The sequence below is a fragment of the Lepus europaeus genome, chromosome 19 (assembly GCF_033115175.1).
Source record: "Lepus europaeus isolate LE1 chromosome 19, mLepTim1.pri, whole genome shotgun sequence".
In the NCBI taxonomy this organism is placed as follows: Eukaryota; Metazoa; Chordata; class Mammalia; order Lagomorpha; family Leporidae; genus Lepus; species Lepus europaeus.
Genome location: NC_084845.1, coordinates 3050077 through 3067870, shown reverse-complemented (window position 1 = coordinate 3067870; position 17794 = coordinate 3050077). Strand labels below are relative to the sequence as shown.

Genomic DNA, 17794 nt, shown 5'->3' with positions numbered 1-17794 from the left:
TCGGGGAGCTGGGGGAAGCCTCAGGTCTCCCCGGCTCACCCAGGGGCTCCCCGGGGGCACTGCCCTGGGCGGTCTGCACCACGGGGAGCTGGGGGAAGCCTCAGGTCTCCCCGGCTCACCCAGGGGCTCCCCGGGGCACTGCCCTGGGCGGTCCGCACCTCGGGGAGCTGGGGGAAGCCTCAGGTCTCCCCGGCTCACCCAGGGGCTCCCCGGGGGCACTGCCCTGGGCGGTCTGCACCACGGGGAGCTGGGGGAAGCCTCAGGTCTCCCCGGCTCACCCAGGGGCTCCCCGGGGCACTGTCCTGGGCGGTCCGCACCTCGGGGAGCTGGGGGAAGCCTCAGGTCTCCCCGGCTCACCCAGGGGCTCCCTGGGGCACTGCCCTGGGCGTTTCATACCACGGGGAGCTGGGGGAAGCCTCAGGTCTCCCCGGCTCACCCAGGGGCTCCCCGGGGGCACTGCCCTGGGTGGTCCGCACCTCGGGGAGCTGGGGGAAGCCTCAGGTCTCCCCGGCTCACCCAGGGGCTCCCCGGGGGCACTGCCCTGGGTGGTCCGCACCTCGGGGAGCTGGGGGAAGCCTCAGGTCTCCCCGGCTCACCCAGGGGCTCCCCGGGGGCACTGCCCTGGGTGGTCCGCACCTCGGGGAGCTGGGGGAAGCCTCAGGTCTCCCCGGCTCACCCAGGGGCTCCCCGGGGGCACTGCCCTGGGTGGTCCGCACCTCGGGGAGCTGGGGGAAGCCTCAGGTCTCCCCCTGTATGGCTCAGCGGCCGAGAGTCCTTGGCTTTGCAGATGAAAGCTCCAGGAGCGGCGCAGGTGAGAGTGCGTTTTCTGATGGCCTCAGCCAGTGACGCCGGGAGAGGGCCCTGCGTGACTCCCTGGGTTAATCTCTGTTCACCGGCTCACTGCACAGTTCTTCATCCCCAGCAGGCAGGTCCTGAGGGGATTCCCACCCCCACCCCCCACCCAGGAAGCCCCTCTGAATGCTCCCATCAGGATCCACAGCGGGCAGTGGGCGTGCTGTCCCCCCTGAGATCCGGCCTGGTGCCCTCCCTCTGCCCATCTTCCGCTGCGGGACGTGCAGGCGGCAGGGCCCCCGGGTCTTGCTGGGTCGGATCGAGTCGGCCCCTTGAGCAGGCTCCTCTACGAAGTCCCCCAGGTCCTTCGAGATCCCCCAAGCTGTTCCTTACGTAAGGACCAGTGAGACGCGGACTGCACAGTGTCCCTGCCCCTCGGGGAGCCGCTCTCAAAGTGGGGGGTTCCTTCAGGCTCTGGCTCCATGCTTTTGTGGTATTCCATGCAGGGGTGGGGTGCACAGTTGCTGGGATGTGCCTGGGGTGGATCCTGGGGAGGAGGGAGGTGGGCTGGGGGTGGAGGAGAGATGGGATGGACTCTGTGCACGTCAAGCTCCTGTTGAGAGAGACCACACGGCCCACACTGCCTGCTTGGGTCAGGGTCCTGCTGGAGGGAAGAAAAAGCCTGGCTCCCGGGGCCTCCCCACCCCCTGCCCCTCACAAAACGGATCTGAGTGGAGAACGGCCCCGCAGTGAGGGCCGTGGGTGGGCGAGGCTCCCGGGGCCTCCCCACCCCCTGCCCCTCACAAAACGGATCTGAGTGGAGAACGGCCCCGCAGTGAGGGCCGTGGGTGGGCTGGGGCTTGTGTTCAGGCCAGGCGGTGTTACGGTGAAACATGAGCCTCTTGCTGTTTTTTCTTTTTCTTTCATCTCTCTTTCCTTCTTTTTTTAAGATTTATTTATTTATTTGAAAGAGTTACACACACAGAGAGAGACAGAGACAGAGACAGAGACAGAGAGATCTTCCATTTGTTGATTCACTCCCCAAATGGCCACAGTGGCTGGGGCTGGGCCAGTCTGAAGCCAGGAGACTGGAACTCCATCCGAGTCTCCCATGTGGGTGCAGGGGCCCAAGCACTTGGGCCATCTTCTGCTGATATCTCAGGCCATAGCAGAGAGCTGGATGGGGAGTGGAGCAGCTGGAACTGGAACCTGTGCGCATAGGGATGCTGGCATCGCACACGGTGGCCTAACCCACTATGCCGCTGTGCCAGCCCCTTCTTTCGCTGCTGATCTGGATTTACTGCAGTTGACCAAGATACTACAGTGGGGGTTCTCGGGCAGAGCCCCCTGTGGTGGCCGGGTCTCTTAGTGACCCTGAGTTCTGCTCAGTTTGGCGAGGTCCTGGTGGTTCTGCACCTGCTGTCAGAGGTCTCTGGCCGTAGGGTCTAAAGCAGCGAGCACTGCCGCTCGCCGGGGCGCCTGCTTGGGAATCCGGGAGGGCCACGAGGCCGGGGTGCTGTGGCCCCGGCACAGAGAGCGCGGAGGAGAGCGGGGCACCTGCTCGGGAATCCGGGCCAGCCCCGGGTTTGAGGAGGCAGAGTGGGAGAGGGCAGCGTCCGCAGGGGCCGGGCCCAGAGCAGAGTCACGACCAGAAACAGCCGGGGAACCGGCTGGGCGGTGGCGTTCTGCAGTCCTTGCCAGCTGGAATATTTGTGGAGGCCCAAGGTCGAGGGAAAAGAAGGAAGTCCTGGCTGATTCGTGGGATTTGTTGTCCCCAGCTCAGAGCTGTAATTTACCTGTCTGGTGTTACCTTGTCGGGGTGTTGCTGTGGATTCGTTCTGAGAGGAGGAGCGTGGTGGGGGCAGGACGCACGGAGTCACCACACAGACCCCAGGAGTCGGGTGAAAGCAGGCTTGAGACAAGCAGCCCACAGACTCATTTATTTCAGTGGCTGCAGCAGCTTATAGAACCAAGGCAGCCAATCCGGTCAAGGGGCGGTCTATGCCCTAGCCAATCACAGCCTGCTGCCAGGCAGTTTCCGAAGCCATCCAATCACAGCCTGTAGCCAGGCAGTCTCCGAAGCCATCCAATCACAGCCTGTAGCCAGGCAGTCTCCGAAACCATCCAATCACAGCCTGCTGCCAGGCAGTCTCCGAAGCCATCCAATCACAGCCTGCTGCCAGGCAGTCTCCGAAGCCATCCAATCACAGCCTGTAGCCAGGCAGGCTCGGTGCCAGGTGGGTTTCGAAGCCACTCCTGAGTAACTGATGTTCGCTTGCCAGTGGCCGTCTTGGCGTGGCCTTCTCATTCCGCCACATTTCCCCCTTTTTGTTTACTTTTGAGCAACGGGAGGCATGATTCTTGGCCACACCATTGCTGACCCCGTTTCCATGTGGTCTCCGTGTGCGGCTGTGTCTGTCTTAGGTTGTCCCCCAGGGGATCTTACCCGTCATTGACTGACTACAGAGGGGCCCACCTGAGGCCACTGGACTGGGTTAGGACCCTTCGACCATCTGTCCCACAGAGGCAGCCGCGGCTCAGCGAGTGGGAAGGCGACAGTGGGGGAGCGAGCAGAGTTCTGTGAGCAGACAGCGGTGGCGGGTGGGGCTGAGCCGGGCTTCCTAGTGGGCCTCCTGCAGGGCGGGTCTGTGTCCTACCAGGTCCCCAGGGCTGCTGTGGGCGGCGTCCAGGACCTCTTCAGTCTGCCTGAACTTTCTCCCCCCAGGATCTGGTGTGGTGTGGACGGGCACGAGATGGTGGCCCTGAGTAGGATCTGAACTCTCCTCCCCAGGGTCTGGGGGAGCTGTGGGGTGTGGACAGGCACGAGATGGTGGCCCTGAGTAGGATCTGAACTCTCCTCCCCAGGGTCTGGGGGAGCTGTGGGGTGTGGACGGGCACGAGATGGTGGCCCTGAGTAGGATCTGAACTCTCCTCCGCAGGGTCTGGAGGAGCCGTGGGGTGTGGACGGGCGTGAGCCGAGGGCTGCGGAGGAGGTCCCCGGCAGCCATAGAGTACGTGGCATGCAGAGTGGTACCCGAGTGAGAGGTTGGAGGCCGGGATGAGCTGTAGGAAGGAGGAAGAGGCGGTGCCTGGCGGCAGGTGGGGGAGCTCGCCAGGGGCTTGAGAGAGCTGTGCGTGTCTGGTTTGCCCTGGAGCCGGTTCCGCTGTGTGCTGGAGGACTTCTGGCTGGATGGCGGGGCTGCCTGGTACCCAGGCCCCTGGCTGTGCTTCGGGAAGGAGGTCGGGGGGCCAGCAGGTAGTGGGCACGAGCATTTTCCGCACAGAATGGGGCGTGCTCAGTGGGGAGAGGCCCTAGGGGAAGGGGAGGTGCATTCTCAGAGGGGAGGCACATGCTGGGAAGTGGGTGGGACTCCCAGAATTCAGCCGCTGCCCTTTCTGCTCCTCCCCTGGTCCAGGTGACCGGCAGGTGTGCCGTTGGCCTGCTCATGCCTGGATTGTGGTGAGCGCATGGGGAGCTGTAGCCACTCGCTGTCTGTCAGCCTGGCCCAGGAGGGAGGGGAACCAAACCCACACCCTGCAGGTCTTGTGAGAGCAGGAGCGAGTGTCTCCACGCGTCTCCCCCCCCCCCCCCCCCCCGTCTCGGGACACAGCCGGCTGGGCACTGGCAGTGAGCCCCAGGCTGTGACCCAACAGTGGACTGTTAGGCAGAGGTGACAGCAGCAAACCGGAGCTGGTGTGTCCGGCAGAGGGTCACTCACCAGGTGCCCGTGAAGCACAACGATGAGGGCCCAGTCCCGGCACGTTACCTACTCTGGAGCCCGGCAGGAGACTTGGGCCATCTTCCACTGCTTTCCCAGGCCATAGCAGAGAGCTGGATCAGAAGTAGAACAGCCGGGACTCAAACCAGTGCCCATATGGGATGCTGACACTGTAGGTAGCAGCCTGACCTGCTGAGCCACAGTGCCGGCCCTGATAAACTTAAGTTTGAAACCACATTCCCACAAACTTTCTGAAGTCCTCATATCTAGTACAAGTGCAACATATGCATGAGAGTGACAGGCGGGTGTCAGTGTGAGAGTGACAGAGGTGTCTTTAGCCCAAGAGTGAAGGACCAGGGGCCGGCGCTGTGGCGTAGCAGGTAAAGCTGCTACCTGCAGTGCCAGCATCGTATATGGGCGCTGGTTCGAGTCCCGGCTGCTCCACTTCTGATCCAGCTCTCTGCTGTGGCCTGGGAAAGCAGTAGAGGATGGTCCAAGTCCTGGGGCCCCTGCACCCATGTGGGAGACCTGGAGGAAGCTCCTGGCTCCTGGCTTTGGATTAGCTTAGCTCCAGCCATTGTGGCCATCTGAGGAGTGAACCAGTGGGTGGAAGACTCTCTCTCTCTCTCTTTCTCCCTCTCCCTGTCTCTCCCTCTGTCTCTGTGTAACTCTGACTTTCAAATAAATAAATAAATCTTAAAAAAAAAAAAGTGATTGCCCAGCTCTCAGGGAGCCTGAGAGTGACAACCAGCAACAGCCAGAACTGGGCCAGGCCGAGCCGGGACGCAGGAGCTCCATCTGGGTCCCCGACATGGGTGGAGGAACCCAAGTACTCGAGCCATCACCTGCTGCCTCTGTGGCACCAAGAGCAGGGCTGGGATTTGAACCTAGGTCCTCCGATGTGGGGTGCTGGCTTCCCAAACAGTGTCTCAACTGCTGCTCCTAAAACCGGTCTCTCACTCTTTTTTTTAAAAGATTTATTTATTTGAAAGTCAGAGTTACACAGAGAGAGGAGAGGCAGAGAGAGAGGTCTTCCATGCACTCTTTCACTCCCCAATTGGCCGCAACAGCTGTAGCTGCACCGATCTGAAGCCGGGAGCCAGCAGCTTCTTCTGGGTCTCCCACGTGGGTGCAGGGGCCCAAGGACTTGGGCCATCTTCTGCTGCTTTCCCAGGCCACAGCAGAGAGCTGGATCAGAAGTGGAGCAGCTGGGTCTCGAACCGGTGCCCATATAGGATGCCAGTGCTTTAGGCCAGGGCGTTGACCCGCTGTGCCACAGCGCTGGCCCCTCATTTTGTTTTAAATTTTTTTTTTATTTTTTTTTATTTTTTTTTTGACAGGCAGAGTGGACAGTGAGAGAGAGACAGAGAGAAAGGTCTTCCTTTTGCCGTTGGTTCACCCTCCAATGGCCGCCGCGGTAGCGCGCTGCGGCCGGCGCACCGCGCTGTTCCGATGGCAGGAGCCAGGTGCTTATCCTGGTCTCCCCTGGGGTGCAGAGCCCAAACACTTGGGCCATCCTCCACTGCACTCCCTGGCCACAGCAGAGAGCTGGCCTGGAAGAGGGGCAACCGGGACAGGATCGGTGCCCCGACCGGGACTAGAACCTGGTGTGCCGGCGCCGCAAGGCGGAGGATTAGCCTGTTGAGCCACGGCGCCGGCTTGTTTTAAATTTTTAAATTAGGCATACCACTGATGGCTTTTAAGTTGGTTACTGGTGAGGGCCATCTGGCTGGATCTCTGAAGGCACACAGGTATTTAATTAAGAGTGGTTCAGCTGACGTGTCTGAAGCCCCGAGCACCGGAGGGCATGAAAGCTCACTCTTCCAGCAGCTAACGGGTTAACAGGTCTCAGAGCCGGGGATTTCTGCTATTAGGACCATTAGCCATAGAGGTCAAGGGGGCCGACATTTCCTGCCACCCGACTTTGTGTGTGCAGTGGGAGGGGCCAGCTCACGTGGGCAGAAATGAAGGGAAGGAATTCCTTGTGAGGAGGGGACCCACATGGACAAGGGCTCAGCAGCGTCAAGAGTGACCCCTGCAAGGTCAGGGCCCCGCGAGCGAGGCACGGTGCAGGAGAGGCGTGCAGGGCCCGGCTTAGGAAGATGTGGCCGTGGACTTCACGCCGCGGCCTCTGAGGTCAGCATGGGCACACGAGGTCAGGGGGTGACAGGTGTGGGGCTGTGGACTTCACACTGTGGTCTCTGAGGTGGGCATGGGCACACGAAGTCACGGGGTGACAGGTGTGGGGCTGTGGATTTCACGCCGCGGCCTCTGAGGTCAGCATGGGCACACGAGGTCACGGGGTGACAGGTGTGGGGCCGTGGACTTCACGCCGTGGTCTCTGAGGTCGGCATGGGCACACGAGGTTCAGGGTGACAGGTGTGGGGCTGTGGACTTCACGCCATGGCCTCTGAGGTCGGCATGGGCACACGAGGTCATGGGGTGACAGGTGTGGGGCTGTGGACTTCACACTGTGGCCTCTGAGGTCGGCATGGGCACACGAGGTTCAGGGTGACAGGTGTGGGGCTGTGGACTTCACGCCGCGGCCTCTGAGGTCGGCATGGGCACACGAGGTCACAGGGTGACAGGTGTGGGGCCGTGGACTTCATGCCGTGGTCTCTGAGGTCGGCATGGGCACACGAGGTCACGGGGTGACAGGTGTGGGGCCGTGGACTTCATGCCGTGGTCTCTGAGGTCGGCATGGGCACACAAGGTCACAGGGTGACAGGTGTGGGGCCATGGACATCATGCCGTGGTCTCTGAGGTAGGCATGGGCACACGAGGTCACAGGGTGACAGGTGTGGGGCTGTGGACTTGATGCTGTGGTCTCTGAGGTGGGCATGGGCACACGAGGTCACGGGGTGACAGGTGTGGGGGTTTCTCATCAGAGTGATGCCGGCCTTGACTTGGTCACACGTGTCACCTGGCCACAGGTGTGTGCTGAGAAGTTCCGTGTTATACTCGTGTCATAGTATACTCACACAAGCCAACATGGGCAATGGCGTCTTATGGGGCAGGCACCATACCCGTGGTCCTGCACTGCCCAGAATGGTGCCGTGCGCCAAAGCCCACCGAGTCACACACTTTCAGTTAGTGAGCTGCTCAGTATGCAAATTATATCTCAGGGAAGCTCTTGTTAAGGGTTTAAAAAATATCTATTTGAAAGGCAGAGTTACAGAGAGAGAGGTTCCATCTGCTGGTTCACTCCCCAAATGGCCGCAATGACCAGGGCTGGGCCAGGCGGAAGCCAGGCACCTGGGTCTTCTGTGCGTGTGGCACAGACTCAGGTACTCGGGCGTCCTCTGCTGCCTTCCCAGGAGCATTAGCAAGGAGCTGGGTGGGAAGTGGAGCAGCCGGGGCTGGAGCTGGCACTCACATGGGACGCCAGCACCACAGGTGGTGGCTAACCCACTGCACCACAGTGCCAGCCCCTGAAGTAGGTGTTTTTGATCAACTTAGCTAGGCAGTTGAGTTATCTTTCCATTCTCCCTAAACGGAATGGCATTTATACTTGTGTGTATTACGTGTGATGCACTTACATGCTGTACAGTGTCGTGGCCAAAAAACCAAACCAAGCCTGGTGGAGGCTCCGCCCAAAGGGAAATTGGAGACAGCACCCCCTACCCCATGTCTCTCCAGGCGACCCGGATGGTTACCAGTCTTGGACAAGCGACACACCTTTGGGAAGGGGTCTGGCCAAGGGGACCCCCACCACAGGCAAACCTGGACCCGTTTTTACCACCAGCACCACCAGGAGCCCAGGCCACCCCTCTGCAGCTCCAAGGGCCCGTGGGGACACAGGTGAGGCGCTGGCTGGGTGAGGGGTCTGGGGGACGCGCTGTGGGGCAGAGGGGTGGACTTTCCCCGTGGTAACCAGAAAGACCCTGTGGAAATGTATCCTCAAGTGAGGGGTTCTTGTCTGCAATGTGGAGGCGTGGTGGACGCAGGCTGCCCGTTGGCACCCAGTGGGGGGGCAAGCACATGACAGCGCACAGCCAAGGGTCCTCCAGCCTGGCGCGCCCAACAGTGCTGAGGTCGACACATCCCAACCTGGACCACGCAGGTCAGAGAGGGCAGCCGGAAACCCCAAAGGAGAACGAGCAAAAGATGCAAACAGATGTCATGTGGAAAGGGGAGCCCACGTGGCCACGTCTGCGTGGACGTGCTCACGGCCACCAAGGATCAGGAAATGTAAAGGATGAGGAAGGAGCGAGCTGGGTAGCAGCAGGGACGGGGCAGGCCGTGGCGGGACGGCACCTCTGCCGGCCACAGCTGTCTTATCGAAGCGATGGGCAGCATTTTATTTATGGAGATTCAGCGTGCTTTAAGCGGTGAGCCGCAACCCTGCCCCTACACGCACGTCCCAGAGCGAGTCTTACCCAGGCTGCAGGAGGTCACAGCTGAGGCCCTGTGTGGCTTGGTGGTACCGGTGTTGCTGCTGGAGGCGAGGTGCGTGCACGCCGTGGGGGGAATGGACCGGAGACAGGCACGGAGCTCTGCGTGACCAGGGTGCACACAGCAGAGCAGGGAGCGGGAACGCAGAGGCACAGGGGGTTCCAGCTGAATGACGTTCGCAGAAATTAAAAGCACAAACGCGAAAGCCCACACGCAGCGTCTAAAACGCCGTCTCTAACGACGGGTGTCAGGGGTGTCAGGCTTGCCGGCCGGGGAGCCCGTGGGAGCGAGCGAGGAGGGTGCGGCCTGGGGAGGAAGAACATCTGAAGGGAAGCCAGAGGAGGGACCGTGGTGACCTCGACATCCTGGCGGGCGGCGGTCCGTGGGGCTTTGTACTGGGTCCGAGAGCTGGGAACCCGCACAGCGGTGTCGGGCACTGCCCTGAGCTCTCCGTTAGTCCTGCAGCAGCATCCACACACACGACCACGCCCGGTCACAGGCGGGGGCGCCAAGGCACGGGTGGCGCCAGAGTGCTGTTCGGAGCTCGGCTCTGAGCTGGCTGGTTTGCACAAGCCTGAGCCCCCCAAGGGGGCGCCTCAACCATGCACGGCGTCTGGGTGAGGGAGAAGCCGGCGATGCAGGCACCTGCTGGGGCTGGGGTTTGGGTCTGGCGTGAGGCCGACCCCTTGACTTACCCACCTCTCCAACCCTGCAGCCGGCAGCCAGGGAAGGGGTGTGTCTCAGAGACCCCACAGGCTCGAGTGGGGGTCTCCAGCGCTGAGCAGGGCCCCGTGCTGTCAGCTAACACAGGTGACAGCTCCCCACGGATCCACGTTCCGGAAAGCCCAGCTCCCGGTCAGCACGTGCCACGTCTCACCGGCTGGTAGCCGCAAATGTGGCCAGTGGCTGTCATGGAGACGGTGGTGGCCGGTCACTCTGGGTGCAGGCCACTGGGGTCCGGTCCTCTTAGCGTGATTGCCTTCATTTGTGAAGGGTTGAGATCCACTTGGAGAAGCCAGGCCAGGAAGAGGGTGAGAGTCCTCTGGGCCCCGAGCTGCCGAAGGTGATATAAAAATGCAGCATGTCAGTGTTTTTTAAAATCAAAATTAATGCAAAAAAAAAAAAAAGTCCACAATGAACTAAATATCAGAATCGTAAGGAAACAGGAAAATCCTGCCCTCAGCCCAGCCCGCCCGATTCTGCCTTAGGTTGACGTTTTGGCTTTTGGTTCATCGCGCACCTCTCGCTTTGGTTTTTTGATTGCTGAAATCCTGCATAGAAACTCGTATTTTGATGAGCAGGGTTGCACTCCTGGGCCCCCCAGCCTGCGTGGTGCGTCCCCCCCAAAATTCCCCGCAGCACCGGACGCCAGGTGGCGCCTACAGACGCGGCAGAGGAGTTGGGGAGGAGGGGCACTAGGGCCAGGCGAAGTCTGCCGGCGACCCGTGACGTCATGAGGCCCCTTGCCTTCCATTGGCAGGCCCCGGAGGGCGGGGCCTGCCCATGTGGGCGGGGCGAGCCGACCTCAGCGGGACCTCTGTCTGCTCCTCCTCCTCCTCCAGGTTCCCCGAGGAAAGCGGGCCCCGAGCGCCGGCTGCTGCGGCCCACCCCGTCCCAGGCTCCCTCCGCCCAGCCAGGCACCCCTGGCGCCCCGTTGACCGCTGACTCGGGGCCACAGGTCATCCCGGACCCAGCTCCAACTGCCAAGGCGACCTCCAACCCTAACACCCTGCCGCCCACCACAGAGCCGGCCTCCTGGATGGGTCCCGACTGGGCCTTGACGACCCCTGCCCCCAGCGCAGCTCCACAGCCGGCCAGGGGGCTCTCGCCCACCCCGCCGGAAGAGCTGACCGCTGGACCCTCGGCAGCATCGGAGGTGACCAGCCTTTCCCCTACCTCAGAGCTGACCCCAGAACCTGAGACCACTCCAGACTTGGACACAACTGCGTACCCTGGAACAGTCTCAGAGCTTTCCGGACCCACAGGCACTGCCACACACCCTCACACCACAGCCACCACCCCTGGCCCCAGCATTAGCCCTTACCCCACCACTGCCACTCATCTCCCCAGCACCCCTCAACCCACAACCACTATTCATCCCACAACCACCCCTCAACCCACAACAGCTGTTCAGCCCGCAACCACCGTTCAACCCACAACAGCTGTTCAACCCACAACCACCCCTCAACCCGCAACCACCCCTCAACCCGCAACCACCCCTCAACCCACAACAGCTGTTCAAACCACAGCCACTGTTCAACCCACAACAGCTGTTCAACCCACAACCACTGTTCAACCCACAACCACCCCTCAACCCACAACCACCCCTCAACCCACAACCACCCCTCAACCCACAACAGCTGTTCAAACCACAACAGCTGTTCAACCCACAACCACCCCTCAACCCACAACCACCCCTCAACCCACAACCACCCCTCAACCCACAACCACTGTTCAAACCACAACAGCTGTTCAACCCACAACCACCCCTCAACCCACAACCACTGTTCAACCAACAACCACTATTCAATACACAACCACTGTTCAACCAACCACCACCTCTCAACCCACAACCACTGTTCAACCCACAACCACTGTTCAACCTGCCACCACCCCTGCCCCCAACACAACTGCTCACCCCACCACCACCCTTCAAGTCAGCAGGACCCTTCAATCCACCATGACTCTCGATCCTACCTCAGCCCCTGTCATCACCACCAAGTCCCTTCCAGCCTCCTTGGGAACAGAACTTCCTTCTCTCACTCCGGCACCCACGGCGATGCCCAGCCCATATCCCCAACTGACTGTCACAGCACCTGCCCTTGATGCTCCCACCTCTCAGGTAGAGCCCTCTTCAGCCTCAGATTCCAACCCCTCCCAGCCCTCCCCAGCCCCAAGCATGGACCCAGTGTCCACTGAGGACTTCACAACACCCCCTGCAGCCACCCAGAGCCCACGCTCAACCTCCGACTCCACCGTGACCCCATACCTCCACCTCTCCTCCACGGCCCATCCCTTAGGTCAACCTCCCCCTGACCACCACACCCTCCCGCCAACTCCTGGTCAGAGCCCAGGTCCCCTTGGCCCATGTGTGCCCCAGCACCACCCGTGAGGGTCATGGCTTGCGAGCCGCCTGCCCTAGTGGAGCTGGTGGCTGCTGTGAGGGACGTGAGTGGCCAGCTGCAGAGGCTGACCCAGGTCCTGGAGCAGGACCGGCAGGAGCGCCAGACCCTGTGGCTGGGACTGACCCAGCTGGGAGAGGCCGCCCAAGGCCTGGGGCAGCTGAGTGAGGCTGTGAAGAGACTAGCAGAGGTGGCCTGGCCTCCTAGCACACCTGTGCCGACCACCACCACCCCAGAAGAGGAAGAGAGGCCTCTGAGGGGAGACGTGTGACCCTCTGCAGGGTTCGGGGGGGATTTAAGACGCTCTTAGCAACAACAACAAAAGCGAAAAAGTATCTGATTGAAAACAAGGCATGGGTGATGTTTCTTGGGGACAAGGGGAGCCCTGGTCAGAGAATCACAGGACTGATCTTGATTTGTGAATGCCGCAAGTGCCATGTCGGCTGGAGGCCATGATCATGATGGTGATGGTGGTGATTATAGTGGATGTTACTGGTGGTGGAGGTAGTGATGGTGGTGACGGTTGTGGCTATGGATGGAGTGATGTTAAGGTGGTAGATACTGGTGGTGGTGACAGTTATGGTAGAGGTAGTGATAGTGATGGTTGTGAGCGTGGTGGTGGATGGTGATGATGGTGATGATGGCTGTAATTAGGGTGGTGATGGTGGTTGTGGTGGATGGTGGTGGTGGTGATGATGGCTGTAATTAGGGTGGTGATGGTGGTTGTGGTGGTGGATGGTGGTGGTGACGGTTGTGGCTATGGAGGGAGTGATGTTAAGGTGGTAGATACTGGTGGTGGTGACAGTTATGGTAGAGGTAGTGATAGTGATGGTTGTGAGCGTGGTGGTGGATGGTGATGATGGTGATGATGGCTGTAATTAGGGTGGTGGTGATGATGGTTGTGGTGGATGGTGGTGGATGGTGATGATGGCTGTAATTAGGGTGGTGGTGATGGTGGTTGTGGTGGTGGATGGTGTTGGTGGTGATGGTTGTACATAGGGTGGTGGTGATGGTTGTAGATAGAGTGTGATGGTGGTTGTACATAGGGTGTGATGATGGTTGTGGTGGTGGATAGTATTGATGATGGTTGTGCATAGGGTGTGATGGTTGTGGTGGATGGTGTTGGTGATGGTTGTACATAGGGTGTGGTGGTGGTTGTGGTGGTGGGTGGTGTTGGTGATGGTGGTTGTGGTGGATGGTGTTGGTGATGGATGATGGTGATGATGGCTGTAATTAGGGTGGTGGTGATGGTTGTGGTGGGTGGGTGGTGGTGGTGATGGTTGTACATAGGGTGTGATGGTGGTTGTGGTGGTGGATGGTGTTGGTGGTGATGGTTGTGGTGGTGGTGATGGTTGTACATAGGGTGTGATGGTGGTTGTGGGGTGGATGGTGGTGGTGATGGTTGTACATAGGGTGGTGGTGATGGTTGTGGTGGATGGTGGTGGTGGTGAGGCTGGTGATCTGATGAGGGCAGGCCCCTGCTGCTGGTGAGCTTGGTGGCGGTCATGACGACGATTGAGCTCTCTGTGGCGGGTCTCTGTCCTCACGCCTGTGTCCGCCTGTGGGTGAGGGGCTGATGTAGAGCACACAGTCAGTAGGTCTCTGTGGGGGAATGGGTGCCTCCTCTCCATACTGACTAACGCTTACTGGGTGCTCACTGTGTCAGGCTCTGTTTTGAGGGCTTTGCGTGTGTGCTGTCGCCCAGTCTCACACACACCCGCGGGGGAGGCTACGGTTACCACAGCTCAGCAGATGACCCGCGAGCCTCGGGGCTGAGCCCTGAGCCGGTTACCTGACCTCCTGGTTGAGCCTCCCGGACTATAAAAGGAAGATAATAATAGTGCTTGCCTCGGGAGGTTGCGATCAATCCGTGCATCTGGGAGCGCTGGGGACAGGCGTGGCTCAGTGCATGGCTGCTGTCGCCATCCCATCTGACGGGCCAGCACAGAGAGGTTGGGGGAGGTGCCCCAGGCCACGCGGGGAGCACCCAGGGCCCCCAGCACGTCTGCCTCGGCTCCAGGCCTGGCTTGGTGGTGTCCCCGAGGTGGAGCCTAGCGGTTTTCCTTCCTGCTTTGAGCCTCAGCTTTCTTGTCTGCAGACAGGGAGGCGCTAGCACCTGCCGCGTGGCGAGTGGTGGTTGTCAGGTTAAATGAGTTGGCGGTGTCCGGGAGGGGCCAGGCGTGCTCTGTGTGCTCCCCACATGCCCGACTGCACCTCTTGCCTGCTGCACCCCTCGGCCCCCTGGCTCAGAGAGGGCCGCACACAGAACCAAGACTCAGCCTCAGAGCTGTGATTGGAGCCCTGCTTCAGCCGCAGCCTCGGGCTCCCTCCAGGTGAGGGTTTCTGCACTGCCCTGCCCTCTCTGAGTGACCTTGGGGAGGTGCCCCAGGTCGCCCCGCAGACTGAGGCCCGGCCTGGACGGCCTGAGGCAGGAGCCCATCCCCTCCTCCGCCTCTTCCTCCTCCCTCCTGCCCCTCCTCCTTCCCCTCCCCCTCCTCTTCCTCCTCCTCCCCCTCCTCCTCCTCCTCCTCCCCCTCTCCTCCTCCTCCTCCCCCACTTCCTGCCCCCCTCCTCCCTCTCCACTGTGCAACCCACAACCACTTCTCCCTCTCCCCCTCCTTCCCTCCTCCTTCTCCCCCCTCCCCCTCCTCCTTCCCCTCCCCCTCCTCCTTCCCCTCCCCCTCCCCGCTCCCCTTCCTCCTTCTCCCCCACTCCTCTTCCTCCTCCTCCCCCTCCTCCCCTCTCCCCCTCCTCCCCTCCTCCTCCTCTTCCCCTTCCTCCTCCTCTCCCCTCCTCCTCCTGCTCCCCTCCTCCTCCTCCCCTCCCCCTCCTCCCCTCCCCTCCTCCCCCTCTCCCTCCCTCTCCTCCCCCCTTCCCCCTCCCTCCTCCTCTCCTCCTCCTCCCCCCTTCCTGTCCCCCTCTTCCCTCTCCACTGTTCAACCCACAACCACTTCTCCCTCTCCCCCTCCTCCCCTCCTCCTTCTCCCCCCTTCCCCTCCCCCTCCCGCTCCCCTTCCTCCTTCTCCCCCACTCCTCTTCCTCCTCCTCCCCCTCCTCCTCCTCTCTCCTCCTCTTCCCCTTCCTCCTCCTCCCCCCTCCCCCTCCTCTTCCCCCTCCTCTTCCCCCCTCCTCCCTCCTCTTCCCCTTCCTCCTCCTCCCTTCCTCCCCCCTCCCCTCCCTCTCCTCTCCCTCTCCTCCCCCCTCCTCCTTCTCCCCCCTTCTCTCCCTCCCCTCCTCCTTCCCCTCCTCCTCCCCCTCCTCCTCCTGCTCCCCCCTCTTCCTCCCTCCTCCTCCCTCCTCCTCTTCCCCTTCCTCCTCCTCTCCCCTCCTCCCCCCTCCCCTCCCTCTCCTCCCCCTCTTCCTTCTCCCCTCCCCCTCCCCCCTCCTCCTCTCCCCAGACAGCAGCCTGGCTCAGAGGTCACGGAAGGTGATGTAGTCTCCCAGGGCTGCAGAGGCCAGCAGGGTCCAGTTACTTGCAGGGCCGGGGGGGGGGGAGGTGATAATGACTGGGGGTCCTCGCCCATGGATGCTGCTCCCACCAACAGGTGAAGGAGCACGCGGAGAATTCTCCGTCCTGCAGCTCTTTAAGCCCAAGACTTGAATAGCTGCTGACTGCACCCGGGGAGGGCTCAGGGGAGAGCTGCTGCCTGCGTCCTGGGCAGGGGCGGGGGGCACAGGATGACCCCAGCTTGGAAAAAGTCTCCTTTCTTCCTTCCCTGGAGTGGGCGAACCCTGACTCCAGGTCTCCCCCCACACACAAAGTCCCAGAGGGCCCAGCTCAGCATTCAGGCTGTGGGCAGAGCCGGAGGGAGGGAGGGGGCGCTGGGCGCTCTGGCCCAAGCTCCTTCCAGCCCCGTCACCCTCTGCCAGCCTGAAGGAGCGGTGCCTAATTACCCAGTCACCCTATCCTCGCTTGGCCTGGCTGCTAAGCCCAAACATCTGGTCCCAAGGCCCGAGGCCAGGGTGGGTGGCCAGCACCCCCCCGCCCCCTGCCACCAGCCCTGACCCTGGCACCTCCCATGGGACAGCTGAGCTCTGCCCGCCAGCTTGCACCAAGCCCAGAACGGTAGCTGCAGAGGCCTAGCGAGCTCAGCTGACACAGGAGAAGCCTGGCAGGTTCCGTGCCCGCTGATGGCTCACACACACAGGCAGGCACAGAGGGTCTAGGAGACACGCACACACAGAGGGTCTAGGAGAGACATGTACACAGGAGCACGCACAGAGGGTCTAGGAAACACACACACACAGGCAGGCACAGAGGGTCTAGGAAACACACACACACAGGCAGGCACAGAGGGTCTAGGAGAGACACATGCACACACACAGGCATGTACAGAGGGTCTAGGAGAGACATGAACACACAAGCATGCACAGAGTGTCTAGGAGAGACACACATGTACACATAGCATCTAAGAGAGACACGCACGTACACACAGTCTAGGAGACATGTATGCACACACAGAAGGTCTAGGGGACACACACACACATGCACACACTGAGACTAGGAGGCACACACAACCATGCACAGGGTCCAGGAGACATGCGTACACACACATGCATGCACAGAGAGTCTAGGACACACACACAGAAGGTCTGGGAGACACATACACACATGCACACACATGCACACAGGCACAGAGTCTAGGAGACACACACATGCACACAGACTCTAGGAGACATACACGCACACATGCATGCCGGAGGGTCTAGGAGAGACACACACACATGCACACAGGCACAGAGCCTAGAGAGCACACACCCTTCCTTTGCCTCTGGCTGATGTCACTGTTGACATGGGGAGCCCCGAAGGGTACCAGGGGGCATGGTCAGCCCCATGCGCGTGCAGCCAGGGAGCCGGGCCGCTACTCCACAACCAGACCCCTCAGATGTTCGCTCGGCCACCCACAGGTGCCACGTTGCCCTTGCAAGGCCCGTCCCCTCCGGGGCCTCGCGGTCCAGCGCCCCGTGGCAGCCATCCTCATGTCTGTCCTCGACAGTGGCATTGATGGGGCAGTGGATTGTGACGGGTTCTGGTGGTGGTAAGAGGGACAGAGACAGGGCAGAGCTGCTTTCCTGATGTTCTGTTTTAACAAGAGGCCAGGCATTCACGTTTCACACTGGACCCCCATCCTGCTCTCAGGCTTGGGGTCCTTGGACAGCGGTGGGGGGTTTGGGTGCACTGCAGGGCCCCTGAGCAGGGTTCAGAGCAAAGTTGTGTGGCCAGGTGGAGGCTGGGGTGGGGTCTGGCGCCCGCCTTGGGGGGAGAAGCTTTTTCCCTGGGAACAAAGCAGGGAGCGGGCCTGGAGCCCCCAGGTTTGAGGGCTTGGTGTGGGATGGATGGGCACCCACTCAGCACCCCCCGAGGACCAAGGAGACAGGTATTTGTCTTTTTTTAAATTAATTTATTTGAAAGAGTTACACAGAGGAGAGGCAGAGAGAGGGGTTTTCCATCCGCTGGTTCACTCCCCAGTTGGCCTCAACAGCCAGAGCTGCGCCGAACCAAAGCCAGGAGCCAGGATCTTCCTCTGGGTCCCCTACGTGGGTGCAGGGGCCCAAGGACCTGGGCCATCTCGCACTGCTTTCTCAGGCCACAGCAGAGAGCTGGATCGGAAGTGGAGCAGCCGGGTCCTCGAACTGGCGCCCATATGGGATGCTGGCACTTCAGGCCAGGGTGTTAACCCGCTGCGCCACAGCACTGGCCCCAGGCATTTGTCTTGGTGCAGGGGGTCTGAGTGCGATGGGGATGGGGGCAGGGAGGCTTGGAGG

The 17794-nt window shown here is 61.2% G+C and overlaps 1 protein-coding gene across 1 annotated transcript in view; it reads left to right on the top strand.

Moving 5' to 3' along the window:
- The window catches only part of SSC5D (scavenger receptor cysteine rich family member with 5 domains), a 33536-nt gene extending 21173 nt beyond the window's left edge, over positions 1-12363 (top strand). The window contains 3 exon segments of the mRNA XM_062177239.1: positions 8151-8312; positions 10469-11995; positions 11998-12363. Of these exon segments, the coding sequence (XP_062033223.1) occupies positions 8151-8312; positions 10469-11995; positions 11998-12299 (1991 nt within the window). The 3' untranslated portion in view covers positions 12300-12363.
- Positions 12364-17794: the final 5431 nt, after the last annotated feature.